The 15455-nt window shown below is 35.4% G+C and overlaps 1 protein-coding gene across 1 annotated transcript in view; it reads right to left on the bottom strand.

The window, feature by feature from the left end:
- si (sucrase-isomaltase) overlaps window positions 1-14780 on the bottom strand; it is a 53343-nt gene extending 38563 nt beyond the window's left edge. Inside the window, exons 1-15 of the mRNA XM_079621024.1 lie at window positions 14691-14780; window positions 11570-11693; window positions 10354-10445; window positions 10151-10271; window positions 9215-9324; window positions 8972-9126; window positions 7302-7473; window positions 6469-6568; window positions 6112-6224; window positions 4582-4707; window positions 3880-4011; window positions 3658-3774; window positions 1673-1786; window positions 968-1052; window positions 737-854 (exon numbers count right to left, since the gene is read on the bottom strand). Coding sequence (XP_079477150.1) covers window positions 737-854; window positions 968-1052; window positions 1673-1786; window positions 3658-3774; window positions 3880-4011; window positions 4582-4707; window positions 6112-6224; window positions 6469-6568; window positions 7302-7473; window positions 8972-9126; window positions 9215-9324; window positions 10151-10271; window positions 10354-10445; window positions 11570-11693 — 1679 coding nt within the window. The 5' untranslated portion in view covers window positions 14691-14780. The remainder of the gene's footprint in view (window positions 1-736; window positions 855-967; window positions 1053-1672; window positions 1787-3657; window positions 3775-3879; window positions 4012-4581; window positions 4708-6111; window positions 6225-6468; window positions 6569-7301; window positions 7474-8971; window positions 9127-9214; window positions 9325-10150; window positions 10272-10353; window positions 10446-11569; window positions 11694-14690) is intronic.
- Between the last annotated feature and the right edge of the window lie 675 nt (window positions 14781-15455).

Below are 15455 nucleotides of genomic sequence, written 5' to 3'. Positions count from 1 at the left end.
AATATAATTCGATTTACACTATATATATATATGTATACACTATGAATGCTTGTATTCATACGCTTGCTTGTATTAATTGGACATCCTAAAACATTTTTATCAAATTCTTTGGAAATAAATTAAAGATTTTGCTGAAAAGCACAACAAATATTCTTAATATATTATCATTTAAATGTGTGAAGTAAAACATGTGGACATACAAAATGTAAAGTAAATACAAAAATGGTAGGTAACAATATTTACCAATGGATAATACAAAAACAAATAACAATATTGCATAACTGATATTCTCTACAGCAATTGCATTCATTGCATCCATATCAGCAGGATTCATATCTATTCCACCGTCACACAATTTTGAAGAGAAAAAACACATTTAAGCAATTCCCCATAATGCACAAATAATTTATATGACTCCAGCTGTTTTAAAATGTTTACTCGCAAAAAAATGTGAATCATATTTCTGAAGTCAGTTCTCCAGAGCAAAAATATCCATCCTCCACAATGTCTCATGCCATAAAAAAAAGACCTTAAAATGACATCAAGGGTGTATGATCAAGAAAGTCCCTGCATTTGATTTCCAACTTTAAAAACATGCTTGCAAAATTAAGAAAATTAGTTTGTTATACAGAGGCAACATTGTGCAATAGATGGTTAAAGTCATTTTGGTAACACTTTAGTTTAGGGTCAAATTCTCACTATTAAAGTTGCTTATTACTAGCATATAAAAACTTACTTCTCAGTGGCCAGGACCATAGAGTACCCATAGAGACTGTGGACATCATAGTGGTTCCCCCATTTCTGCTTTGCATCCATACATAAGGTCTTACTGTACATCAGGTCATCAAGGACATCTTTAGAGCCGAATGGAAATAAAGAGCACGGATGTTTACAGACGGTGAGGAAATGCTTAGCTGATATGAATCTGCTATGAATAAATCTAACGGTAGATGCTTTTCAGACTCACGTGCGGTGAATGGAGGATAGTTGAGTTTGTTATCAGAGCAGCCTTTAATGCCTCCCTTCACAAAATTGGCCACCTCATTCATGTCCTTAGAAATAAAACAGCAATTAGTTCAGCGCTCCCTAATTCAGGCAGCTAATTATCTCGAGATTAAAGCATCCCGCTTTAGGGAGGCTTTAAAGTCAACATGAAATGGCATTCGGAACCATATTACTTTCAGAATGCAAGTCAGAATATGTCGTGAGAAAAAAAAAAAGATGGCCATAACTTGATTTCATCAACCAGGAATTGATTGGATGGTGTAAAGTGTGTGTCTTCACTGGCTTCTAGATGTTTAATATTTTTGAAAATGCTTTTCCTGTAAAGCTGCTTTGAAACGACATGTACTGGAAAAAGCGCTTATACAAATAAACATTAATTGAAATTTTTATATCATGTTGACTTTTAAAGCTTTTGCGGTTTATACTGTTCTGTATAGATCAGATGGAGTTTAAAATCATACAGCAATGTTTGCAGAGCTTTGCTGTGTTCGAACATTATGATTAATACATATTGAGTCAGTGACACGCCATATTGATTCGGAGACTGTAGGAAGTTGGAGATAGGGATCAGAACATTTTTCATGACTTTTTATGACCTTTCTACCAAGTCGTAAAATGATCAAGTTCAATATTTGGTCACGGGTAATGATCTCTGTGGGTTACTTACAATCCAGAGAGCATCGTGCTTGACTTCTTTGTGGAATCGCGAGATTTCCTCAACCCACCAATCAATGCAAGCCTCGTTTGTGTAGTCAGGAAACACGGTTTCCCCAGGCCAGACCTGTGACATGAGAGAGAGGGGAGGAGGAAACATGCTTAACTGTCATTATAGAGTAAATAAATAAATATGCATTTATTAAAAGTAGCCTATACTATTTCTTTTGATTATTTGGCTCAAATTCCCATGTTGAGATTCAATCACAAACATCACACTCTTTCACAGATGACACTTAGCACTGCCCCTTTCCTTTTATTTATGTCTTTATGTTTTTAAGCCACTGGCGTTTCCATTTCCTCTTGTGTTCTTTTCTTTTCCTCATCTCGAATGGCTCTGAGGTGCATGAAAGCGTGATATTAAACTCTAATGCAAAATCAATGCACACATTGACCTGAAATAAAACTATAAAAAAGCAATTAGCATCTGCCTCTGCCTAATCGGCTAAATAATCACAAGTGATATTGCCATGTGATATGTGTCTTGTTGCCTTGAGGGGTGGTTAATAAATGATCTAACTCAAGGTTACAGATGTTAAATGAATGGCCTCTCTCGTGGCTATGACATGGTAACTCCAAATGCCCTTCACTTCCTCGATATCTCGTATTCTACTTCATAATAAATACCTATTCTATTTTTTTTACAAGGTTCAATTTTGTTTTTACAGTTTTACATGACACCACAAGATTAATTATTAAACTAAGTCAGTAAATACAATATGATCGACTCTTAAAATAGAAGGAATCATGCTTAATGGGTTAAAAGGTGGATGGTAAGCTTTTCCTTTACGTTTATCGCGTACAAACGACAACGTTGTCAAAGCGATTCCCGTTCACACGGATTAAAAAAGTTGTTGGCGATGTCACTTTGTAAATAAAAACTATATGTGCCTACACTCTAAAAAATGCTGGGTTGTTTCAACCCAATTTTGGGTCAAATATGGACAAACCCAGCTGTTGGATTAAATTTTTTAATTAAATTTTTAACCCAACGTTTGGGGTTTGTCCATATTTGACCCAAAATTGGGTTGAAACAACCCAGCATTTTTTAGAGTGTAGACTTAACACGTAATACATATGCGCATGACATCAACGTTTTCACAAATTCAATCTTATAGTTTACACAGAGACAATAATGATTTTCAGTCCCACAAAACGCCATTGTTGTGTAAATGAACGACTAAAACGCATTACAAGTTTTCAGTTTTTTGTTGAAAACAGCGTTGTGTGAACTTTACGATTACAGGCTTTTAGTTATTTTGAGTAAGTACTGTAGTACCAATCCTCCGCCACTAAACTGTAATGTAAACTGTTAATAATTATACTTAATAATATATATAGAGAAAGAAGATACGTCTCTTAAGCTCATCACGGCTGCATTTATTTGATCAAAAATACAGTAAAATCTGTCAAATGTGAAACAATATTACAATAAAAAATTACTTTTTTTATTTTAATATAATTTAAAATGTAATGTATTCCTGTGATGCTAAGCTGAATTTTCAGCATCATTACTCCATACAGTAATTCAGTGTCACATGATCCTTTACAAATTATTCTAATATGAATTATATAATATATTTACAATAAAATTGTGGTCATAATTTACTAAAACGAGAGAACAAATTATTAAATTGTGTGAACGAGTTCTTAATTCATGCATGGCCATGATAATATTTTTTTTTAATAAAAATAAATAAATAATTTATTTAATACACCAAAAATGAGTCCCAGATCAGACTACTTTGGTTACGATGTATGTTATCTGTCCCCATTAGAGTAAAAATGCAGATGTCCAAAAGCAATTACTAAAACCAAACATCGTGAAAATCATTCAGTTCAGTAAGTTTTATAAATAAGAGCCGGTTTTCAATTCCAACCCTAGTAACAATTAAGCAACAAAATCCCACAATCAGGAGAATCTTTGGAGAATCTTACCTCTCCCAGTAAAGGTGTTTCCCCATCTGATTCATTGACCCAAACTTTCGCTGCATGTCCCCTATCAAGTGTTCCATAGGGTCCATTTATCCTTGAACTTGTGGACACAGCAGGATCCTACCAAAAAGGGCACTTTTAAACTGTCCAAAAATCAGAAATAACTTGCCAACCTATATAACTCTAAACGTTAGCACAAATATAACTTGGATAGCAATGGCTCACCAGTATGATGATGTATTTCTGCCCTTTATCATGCATGTAGTCAGCAAACAGAGGCAGATCCTTAAATTTATCCATATCATAGGTGAAGATCTTTTTGTTCTCCATGTAGTCAATATCAGTGATCTGGGCGTCCTGAAACACAAAACATGTGGACATGAATAATGGTTTGACGTTGAGTCCCTTAAAATCAAAGTTTTCTTCTCCCATTGAACATCCTGTTTCACTTCAGCATCGAATCAGGGAAGTTAAATAGGTTGTTAATGTTAATATTTGTGTCAAGCTGTCTTGTCCTTAACTAATCCTTTATGCCTCTTTTGCACGCCAACATTGTCCACTCACTGTTGTCAGTTTTGAGTTTTGATTTTTGAAGGCTTGACTTCCATCAAACATCAGCAGATGGTGAGATTCTCCTGCCAGTAATTTGCTCATGCTAATCAGGCGGAGATGCAATATCCTGACATGCTAATGCCCTCTTTGTTCGAATTACATCAAACATTGAGCTTCAATACATCTTTCGGCAATTAAAACCCTACCATAAGGTGCTAAACGTTTCTAACTGCGTATACAGGTGAAATCCACATATGGGAAGTTATTATTTATAAAGCTTGGTTCCGTGCTTCCGATCGTGGCTTTGAAGAGCAGGATGGAATCAACTTTTTGTAGAACAAAGCGAGGACCCCTCCTTCTGTTCCTGGCACTTACATACGGAAGGCCGGCCTGTCGGTTCCTCTCCACGACTTCCTTCACTTTGTCCAGGCTGCCGTAGTCCCAGCGAGAGATCTGGAAGCCCAGGGACCAGTATGGAGGGATGAAAGGCCTGCCGATCAGCTGGAGACACAAAAAGCAATGTTAAACACGCTGAACATCACAGGACTCCCTCAGGCGAAAGGTTCATTTGGGCCTGTATGATTTTACTTCAACCTTCAGCACGAGATAACATCAATTAGCAAGGATGAAGTTTTTGGTAAGAATTTATGGCATTCTCCTGATCACCCTGTCAACGTTTATTTTGCAATAACTTATTACGGCTGCTTACCAAAAAAGAAATGAATAAATGGACAGGTGTAATTTTGGTATTCTGTTTTAGTTTTTATTATCATATTTTTCATTTTATTTTACTTAAAGTTTTAGTGATTTTGTTGTGTGTTTTTGTCATTATTATATATATATATATATATATAAATATATATATAGGTCTTATCCATTTTTATTTCAGATAAGTATATATATATATATATATATATATATATATATATATATATACAATATAAGAGTGTGGAGAAGTAGGGAGGAAAATAAATTATAATATTGTGATATTTATATTTCATTATTGTTTTATCTTTGAATTTAATAATATTTGTAATTAATAACATAACATTCAATGGTTTCATACTGTACAAAAACATTTGACAGCAGAATTCTGAAAATTGCCAATCAGAATAAAGTATTCCAGAAAATTGAGTAGTGCATTTTGTATAGAAATGGAATATTCCTAATATATTTTTGTAATGTTTATCATTTATAATATAGTGGTTTAGCTGTCAATTTCCAAAACATAAATAAAAAAATAAAAAAATAATTGACTGCAGAATATTAACTGATCAGTCAGTATTTTTGCATAGTAATTTTTTGTATTTTGTTTAAAATATTCCCACAATTCATAAATATGAATGAATAAACAATCTATAAAATGTATTATTATACAAGATTTGGTGCATTCAACTTCTGACTCTGTTACTAAATTAAATGTTTAAAACATATGTGTAGCTTTTTTTGGTCACACTTTATTTCACTAACTATAAATAACTTTGAAATTGCATGTCAACTAACTCTGATTATAGTATTGGACTGTTAAGTTAGGGTTAGGCTTAGTAGAATAAGTTGTACTTGCAAAATTTCTAAGTCAGTGTCTGTTAGCGGACCACCAAAATAAAGTGTTAACAGATATAAGCATACAGAGTAGTAATACTCTTATAACTGCTAATGGACATGTAGCTGCAAAGTTACTTAGTAGAATGTCTAACGTAGACTATCAAAATCAAGTTTTGCCACTTTCTCTTTTTTGCTTTTAATCAGATCGGACTCGGGTTTCCCACATACTTTTATGTGTAGTGTTTGTACAGCCCACCTCGCCATGTCTCTATCTAACATGTAAAAGCATTTCTGAAATGCAGACACTTTCGTCAACAAGTGTCGTTAGTGTTTCTATTTATATGTGACAGCAACGCTCACCTTCGTGAACTCATCCACCACTGCCTCCGGTGTGTCTCCAACCAGGATGTAGAAGTCCAAAACTCCTCCAATAGTTCGGAAGGTTACAGCCGGAGCAGGTTGGATAGTCACCTCTGCACACAGACATAAAAAAAAAAAAAACTGAAATTGCCCTAATTTGCTAACCTTAATAAGCAAAAGCAGCCATTCCAAACACACACGCACATCAAGACACACTATATATGCTGTGCACAGACATTGCAAATCATGTTGTTAAAGATTATGACTTTAGCCCACGGCAAAGCCCATGTTTGTTACTGGGAATGCAAAAAAAAAAAAAAAAAGCAATGACAATGACAAAATAAAATCACTGTTTACCCATAGCATTGCTGTTCATGAGGAAAACTCCAATGGATTGGCCGCTCTCATCTTCCAGACATGTGAAATAGGGGTAGTGTCCGTACAGGTTGTGTGTGCCCTGGGGTAAAGAAAAGGCATTCTTGTTTGTAAAGGCAAATTTCAACCTTTTGTAAATTAATGAGACTATTTATGTTGCATTGTCTTGAACACAAATGCCAGGTCTAATTCCACACAGAAGTGTTGTTAAGTAACCTAAACAATGTGATTCATGTTAAATATTTAAATTAATTGTTTTATTCATGTTAATAATGACAAAATGAACCTGATTGCATTGGGTTATTCCAACAAAAGTAATTTATATGAGTAAGTTACAAAAAGCTCAATAAAGGTAAAGTTAACCAAAACAACAACAATTCTGTCATCATTTAGTCATCCTTTTTTCTTCTCTGGAACACAATATATAACTTTTGCAGTATATTTTAAGTCCTCTGATAACATGCAATAACTTTTAAGTTGCAATTCACTGAAAATCTTGATATACGCCCTAGTTCTCGGAAAAATAGCAATGTTGTTCAGACTGATTCAGTTCTGCTGACTCACTGATCCGATTGCAGCAATTATCAGTGAACAATGAACATTTAATTTCAGTCATATGACTTCATATATAAAATATAATTCATATTTGGAATATGTTGCATGATGTTTATGAACTACTTATATGATTATTGTATTATCCTTTTGCATCCTTTTTGAAGCTTGACATCCTCAGTCCTTTATTCGAGAATGGCGAGGATATCCCTCAAAAACTTGAAACTTAGAAACAAAAACTTAGTGAAAATATTGTGACTCACGCCATTGGGAAAAGCGTCTCTTGTGAAGATAGGCCAGGTCCTCCAGTTGGTGTCATGGCGGAAGGTCTGATGGACATGCTCTCCAAGTCCATAAATATTGTGAGAGGGGAGTTTAGCTGAGAGCTGAAGGTACTGATCAGCGAAAACCAGCGGCCCAAGGGTTGTGTCAAACCTGATGGAACAAGAGTTTTAGAAATGCTGTAAATAGTAAGTTTATAGTTCATTTTGTGAATGTCATGAGACCCTTAAAGGAAAACACGTGTACAGATTCACCCTTCCAGCATTTCACCAAGAGGGGTCCAAAAACACTAAAAAAATGCACTTCCAAACCACATGAAAACACAACTATCGACTTATAGGATCGGAAGGATCATCTTTTGTAATGTAAGGAAAATAACTGCTTATTCTCAAAACCAAATCTAAACTGACTGCTAAGAATCTTTCTGTGTTTGTGACAAACACATCTTCTTATCTAAACTTCTTGGAATTTTAAAAATAATATCACTAAGATAAGGTAATCAGCATATTGTGCAACTACGCTTCTTATGAAATACCAATATATGCTGAAACCCTTTATATGAATCATGCATTTCTATGATTAAAGCCATTATTATTAGGCTTTAAAGTAATACAATTCAGGAGATAAAAGATTACTGATCATTTATTGTTTTGCAACATGCATTCAGACAGCAAGAAAATGGCCACGTAAAGGGAAATGTGGCTTTTGTTGACTGTGGTTCTCTATTCTTTGGAAATAAGGCCCATTTCTCAATGGGCGATCCTGCTATTGAAAGTTTTAATAAAGAAAGAAGCATCTAATTTGGCTCATTTGATGTATATGTATAAAGTATGTTTCACACATATTGAGCTTTCACAGCGTACAACAGAAATGTAGCTTTGTAATGGAAATAAACTGATGTCTTGCACTGATAATTTCCTTTGATTAATGCCAAAAAAAATGAAATGGTTGTCAGTTTGAAACCTAATACACTTTTTTTGTAAACTATCATTTTTCAATGTCAATTAATTAATTTAAGCATCATGTATTGCACGTCTGTTCTGCATAAATATATTGACAACAAAGTTTTAATGGCATTCTCACTCAGTTTTAGTATACAGTGTGCACTAAAAGGTTGCCCTTGCCTTGCTGATGAAAGTTGAACTGAATATACGTACATTGCTTATGTGACAGATGCACCATCCATAAAGCTGGCCTGATAGTCACTGTGACTTACAAACAATACAATTCGACTTGAACACGTGTAAGAACTAGGAATCAGGACTGGCCATTTTCATGCCTTTCATTTTCAACAGTGTACAAAAAAAAAAAAACGCACAGATGACGGCAGACAATAACAAAAGGAAACAAAACCATTTCCATCAACAGCATTTAGACAGCGAGACGAAGACCAGCTCCTTTACAGAAAGCTTGTTTGCATTGCTTCAGGCTTCTTTCAGACCTATTCGGATTCCCTCATTCTATTCATGCTTCTAATTTCTGTCTTTTTTGGTGTTATTGTGATTGCTCCTTATATAGTCAAAGAAACGTTTTAAAATGATTCTGTGCTGCATTGTTAGCGATGCACTGAGCTCACAAAGAGTCAACATATAATCCATCTGTGAAAAGGAAGAGAAAAGACAAAAAGAAAAACCAAGTGGATGCCACTTACAGGATTCTTTCGGGAGATGTTCTCCAAACTTTCAGTCCAAAGGGCTTATGGATCAGCTCCATTCTGTATTTTAGGGGGCCGGCGGGAGGACTGGAAGGGAGATTCTGCACATGCTCGTGAGGAACCTCAAACCTGGGTTGCTTTGCATCAGTGATCTGGTAACAAAGAGAACGTTGCACGCCATTATATACATGTTTACACTGACATGATGCCGTGGCTATTTGTGTCAGTTGGTAAACAGACCTTAAATCGAAAGCGGTTTTCTGTCTGCATTTCAGCGGAGAAGGTCAACTCTTTAATATCATCTCCAAATAGAGATGGAGCATCCATTCTTGTCAGCTTGGCCTCAATATCTACAGCAAAACATTTTCCAATGAGTTTTTTGGTGAATTGTCTGCTTTACTTACTACATGGTCAAAAACAAACTTTTCAAAGCACACTGATTTATTTATTTTACAAAGAAACGGGAAAGAAACACTGAATTAAACCATTACAATTTTGAAGTAGAAAAACTTAAATAATATTTTCGATAACACTTTACAATAAGGTCTCATTTGTTAGCATTAGTTAATATATTAACTAACATGAACCAACATTGAGCAATATTTGTTTTGTTTTATTTACAATTTTGAAAAAAAAAAAAAAAAAAATCAGTGAGCAGTGGAAAGTATATTTGTGCATTTTCTGAAGGAAATGTAAGATGTGTGGCTCAGGTCCTTCATTCAATGTCACTGGAATGGTATATGAGGTATCACGTATGTCCATAGTACAAATGTTTACAAGTTGTATAACGGAGTTTATCCTAAAGCCATATGAGCAATAGTCATGGTAAGCAAACACTGCTAACACAACAACAACAAAAAAGCCTTCTTTTAAGCCTTGAAATACAAACATCTTTATGTATCACCACAAGACCAAGGTCAGTGGAATTTGATTCACACAATATCCGCATATAATAGAATAATAAAAAGAGACTGTTCCACCTGATATAACCTTGATCAAGGGTACAATGGTGATATATCATGGTGACATCCACTATTCCACACCACTCACAATTTTTAAATATTCTCTGTATAATTGGCTCGTGACAAAAGAGGTATTACAAAGACTTATCTTAAACCCAATGATACGTGTCATATTGTTTTATTACAGCAACGTCCTGGTTCAGGCTGAACTCACGTGTGCTGTCAGGCTTGCTTTCACTGACCACGCTGTAGCCGTGGTTTTTGGAGAAGAAGCACCAGGGGACGTTAGTCTCATTCAGGGGGCTCCAACAGCATGCTCTTTCGGCACATTTTTGCTGTAAGGACACACAGGAAGATTCAGAAAAGCATGCTGGGAGTTTATATGGAATGTAGTAGGCCATGTCCACTGCAGTTTACCTTGGAAGCACCGCCATCTGGAAAACAGTCCACTCTCTCTCCATCTGGAATTTGGGGACATTCCGGGACGATGTCTGATCCTGATCCTGAATCTGAAAACAGTAATATTGGAACTTTCTTGTGAATGAATGTTGAATGTCTTATTTCTTGACTCAAAATCAGCTGTGCTGCCTAATAAGTTACAATTTGTTTACATATAACTTTCTTCAATAAAAACAAATATAAACACGTGTGACCAAACATCAGTTGAATTTGATTTTAGTACCACAATTTTCAAGGCAAAAGTAAACATCCTTTAGCTGATTTAACAATAATGTCTTCTAACCACTTTCTTAAACCTTGACTGTTGCAAAATCACTAACCAAACTCTGGCTTATTGCCATACAACATAAATTTACAAGGTCATTATTTTTCAAACGTACATAACCCGACAGCTATTATTTTGTAATCATTGACCAGTATGCAATCTGATATAATCATATATCAAACACCACATGTATCTAAATGACCTGCTACACATGATGTTTACCAGAAATATATATATAGCTTTTTTTGTAACCTGATCTCCATCTGTACCCTGTACCCCTAAATCAAGGTCATATGCATGAAACCAGAGACTCCCCCCACCCATCCATCTGTCCTAGGCTCAATTTGTTCCCTTTAAATATAAACCACTTGACCAACATCAGGGCGGTAAATTGAAATTGAGAGTGACAGCTGTCATAATAACCCTGTCTGTGCGTGCTTGAGTCCTCGTCCCCATGTGAGCTATTCACCAATGTCTCTGTACACTGTCTCTGCTTTTGGTTTTCTCTCTGCTGGGTGTCCTTGATAACAATCGGGGTGGACATTTTTTATTTTTTTTAGTGGAACAGACGAGCATTTCTCACTGTCCTTGACGAAGCGGGTGCAGTTTTTTTGTCGTTAATAAACTCCTCAAGAGCTGCAGTCCCACTGGACAATATGTTTGTCCACTGTCCATGCTTTTTTGAGGTAATCATTTGTGTCTAATATATCTGTTAAACATCACAGTACTTTATTGAATGACATATTCATATTGTAAAGAGATAAATCACATTGGTTATTTATTTTGTCAAAATGGCACAACAATTTGAACATAGAGTGATTTTTTTTTATCCATGCATAGTTATACACGTGTGCTCGTGTCTCTGCATGTCGTCATTCAAAGAGATAATAGTGGCATCTCATCACCTACCTTCTCTCATCACCCCTGGTTCCCCAGTGGCCAGTACAACGACCAATGCGACAGCGACCACCAGTACCAATGAAAACAACACTATCAGGGTCACCTCCAACCCCGAGAAGTGCCGCTTTCCCATCTGATTAACACACACACACACAAAGTATAATCAAACAGCATCCTGTAATTCATCTTCCTGCACATCTTTGACATACGCAGAACATGTCCTTGAGTCTGTGTATGAAATGCAGAGAATAATATTCAAAAGGTTTTTCACTTTTGCCATATTTTTGTTTCTTCGTCACTAAGTTTAAAGTTACTGCTTTTTAAAGATGTGAAACATCCAACAATAACAACAGGACAACACATTCAGAAACATGTGGAACACACACTGTCTTTTCTGTCAATATGGCATTACGTATGTTAATGCTATCCAAATGGTGTTTAGCATGTTTCTTCCCCATTTCCCACAAAGCTAAATGGTGTTTAGCTTTGTTTCGTTCAAAAAAAAAAAAACTTCTTGCTGCATCACTAACAATCTGTTTTTAGTTTGATACTGTACCATCTACACGTTGTATCTTCTTCCATCTTTTACTCAGTCTTTTTCAACTTAAACACCCAATTTTTCAGTATTTAACCCTTTGATGCAAAACATGGGTCTAAAGTGACCCGACTGAGTTTTCATTTTCTATATCTTTGCAAGAAATTAATTCCATCATTCAGTATTCCAGGTATTCCTCAATTAACTTGTTTTAGATCATTACAAATCCTTATTTAAATTTGTCCTTTCTTATTTTTCGAATAAAAATAGTTTTTGTGTCACTACCCTTCTAATGCACAACATGGGTCTAAAATGACCCGTATTCATTCCCTATGTTATTTCAATAATGGCTGAGTGTTTCTATGCTGAATCTTTGAAAGAAATGTATTTAATAATTTATTAATCCAGGTATTCATTAAATATCTTGTTTTTGATTTCCACAAATCATTATGTTTATTTTTCCTTTCTTACTTCATAAAAAAAACACAGTTTATGTATTTCTACGTCAATTTTACACACATGGGTCAAATATGACCCATATAGGAACCTTTGATATTTGTAAATAGTAGGAACATATTTACTGCAGAAAACTATTCACCTCCCACACATATCACAACTCAACACGGCTGCTTTTGTATATTTCATGCATGTAAGTCTTTTTTTTGTCTTTTTTTTTGTCACAGAAAATGTTTTATATTTTGTGAAAGACAACAGGATATAATATTTGAACATTTAGGCTAAGGTTACCTTGACCTTGAAATCCATTACTAGTGAGAAAGAGAAACATATCCAATACTATTAGTTAGCTTGATGTTGACATATTCTATTCTATTCATTTCAAAATAAAAGTTGAAATAGAACGTATAAGTATAACGTACAAGTATATATTTTCGCTGTCGGGCGGAAACCTTGTATATCCATATTTCGTCATTTTTATTTGTTGTCATAAATCAATGCTATCGGTCACCCTTTATGTCTGTCAGTGGACTCTTCCCCAGAACAAGCCAGACATACCGCCTGTCATGATGAAGCAATCCAAATTGAGGGAGAAGCATAGGTCATAATTTGGATTCAATGGTAACATGACCATGGTAAGCTATGTGTCGAAGAAGGGAAAGGCTGTTGTCCTCCTGAGCACTATGCATGATGAAAAAAGTGGATGATAACAGTGTTAAGAAACCAGAAATCCAATACTACAATGTGCTGGATGTTGCCACCCACAATGCCTACACCAGCTTCACTGCACAACACGCTGATTACATGGGTGATGTGACCAATACACGACGGCTATTCATCAAGGAGCTGCATGGTCGAGGAGCTTGTCATGCCCCATATGAAGAGGCACTTGGAGGGCACCTCCAAAAAATCCCAGGATGTCTTTCAGAAAAAGAGTAGGGGTTTAACCCCGGCATCCTGGCCAAATTTGCCCAGTGGCCTCTGTCCATCATCATGGCCTCCTAATTATCCCCATATATATACTGATTGGCTTCATCACTCTATCTCCTCTCCACCAATAAGCCAGTGTGTGGTGGCGTTCTGGTGCACTATGGCTGCTGTCATAGTATGGAGATTCCCCCCTTCCATGTAAAGCACTTTGAGTTCAGACAAAAGCGCTATATAAATGTAACAAAACAATAAAACGCAGCCACCACCCGGCCACAGGAGGACATCAGCAGGAGGGGCCAATCGAAGAGTGCACCAGGCCCGTGTGCAAGGAGCACAAACATGTAGTTGTCATTTGTGAGACATGTAAGCACTGAGATGACAATTTAAGATGGCGCTGTACCCGTGTGATTTTATTTTGTCAGGTTTTTTTTTTTTTCATTCAGTTCCATTCACCACAATTCACTACAGGTGCACTGCACTACAGTTCAATTTCTGTGTTATGAAATCGGTTATATACTATGTGTGACAAACTGGCCAATAAACATATTTCAAGTGTTACAGTAAAAGTGTTGATCTAAATAACTGCGAAATTGGTTATTTTTACAAAAACTTTTCTTTATTCTTTTGCTTTATCACGCTTGCATAGATGGGTCATTTTTGACCCATGTGTGTAAACTTGATGTAGGCTATTAACACAAAACCTAGGAAATATTAAAATATGAATTTGTGATCATTGAAAACAAGATATTTAGAATATTCATAAATAAGCCATGCATGAAATAACATAGGAGATTAATACGGGTCTTTTTAGACCCATGTTGTGCATTAGAAATGGTTTGCATAGCTTGTGCATCAAAGGGTTACAAAAAAATATTGTTGACTTCAATTGATTCACATGGCAAAAAATAATAGCGACATAATTGTTCTTATGGATCAAACAGTCTCGATTTAATTTCAGTACTTCAATGTTGAGTTGATTGTTTGTTCATTGTCACGACAGCTTGTGGGTTGAAACAATCCTATCAAGATACACATTTTGGAAAGCATTCTTGACTAGCTAAACAACTGAACATTTGTGCAAGATAACACAAATCATCTTTCGACAGATATGTATTTTTAGATGATTTTATACATGGACATCTTATATTAGTCAATAATATGGATCAAATTTTAATTACAAAATGTTTCATTTAAATGTATTATATCTACCTTCACTGTTGTTAGTTGAAAATTCACTGCTGTTAATTCCTTCTTTTCCAGTCCTGTGTGCAGTTGAAGTCGGAGCACACTAAAGCAGAGCAGAGCTGGAACGTCTGCTTTATATTGAAAAAGAATGAAATTCAAATCCTGAGTAGGTGTGTTTGTGTTTTACAGCTTTACAACCAGGATTTGTTTTGCTTGATGGGTCTATACCAAAGGTCGTGGTAATAAACTAGTGCCTCTTGAGGCAAGCGTCTTTGTATCCATTTAGGAATCATTCACAGACAACGGCTTAACCATATGTTCCTCACAGTTTATGTAAGCATGACAATGCATTTCTTGTTTATTGATGATGTTTATGTTATCTCATTCACCTGAAATGATATTAATGGGTACTTTATCATTATATTAGCGTTTATCAGTATAGTTTACAAATCCCTGAGCTAAATTTAGCTAAATGAACGAGCTGTTACGGAAAGTCTTTAGCATCACATCTGTGGTTGAATAAAAATTATTTTGCCAGACATTTTCCGTTCCAAAAATATTGCATGAACTCTTTCAAACTGCTTCAAAGAAGCAATTAGACAAGACTGGCTTCATGAGACGCTCAGATTTAAGCTCGAAATGTGCGATTTCCTTTCAGTGATGTGTTGAATGAGAGCTTAGAGACATACAATTATTCTCGGACTAATAAGTATATTTTAATGAAGCAATTACATGTGCCGTTCATGGGCTTCTTTAAGACTTTATTAAGTTGGATTGTTTTATGATCTG

This window comes from Phoxinus phoxinus, assembly GCF_949152265.1.
Source record: "Phoxinus phoxinus genome assembly, chromosome: 8".
Taxonomy (NCBI): Eukaryota; Metazoa; Chordata; class Actinopteri; order Cypriniformes; family Leuciscidae; genus Phoxinus; species Phoxinus phoxinus.
The sequence above is the reverse complement of the archived record's forward strand: the minus strand, read 5'-3'. Positions and strand labels throughout refer to the sequence as shown.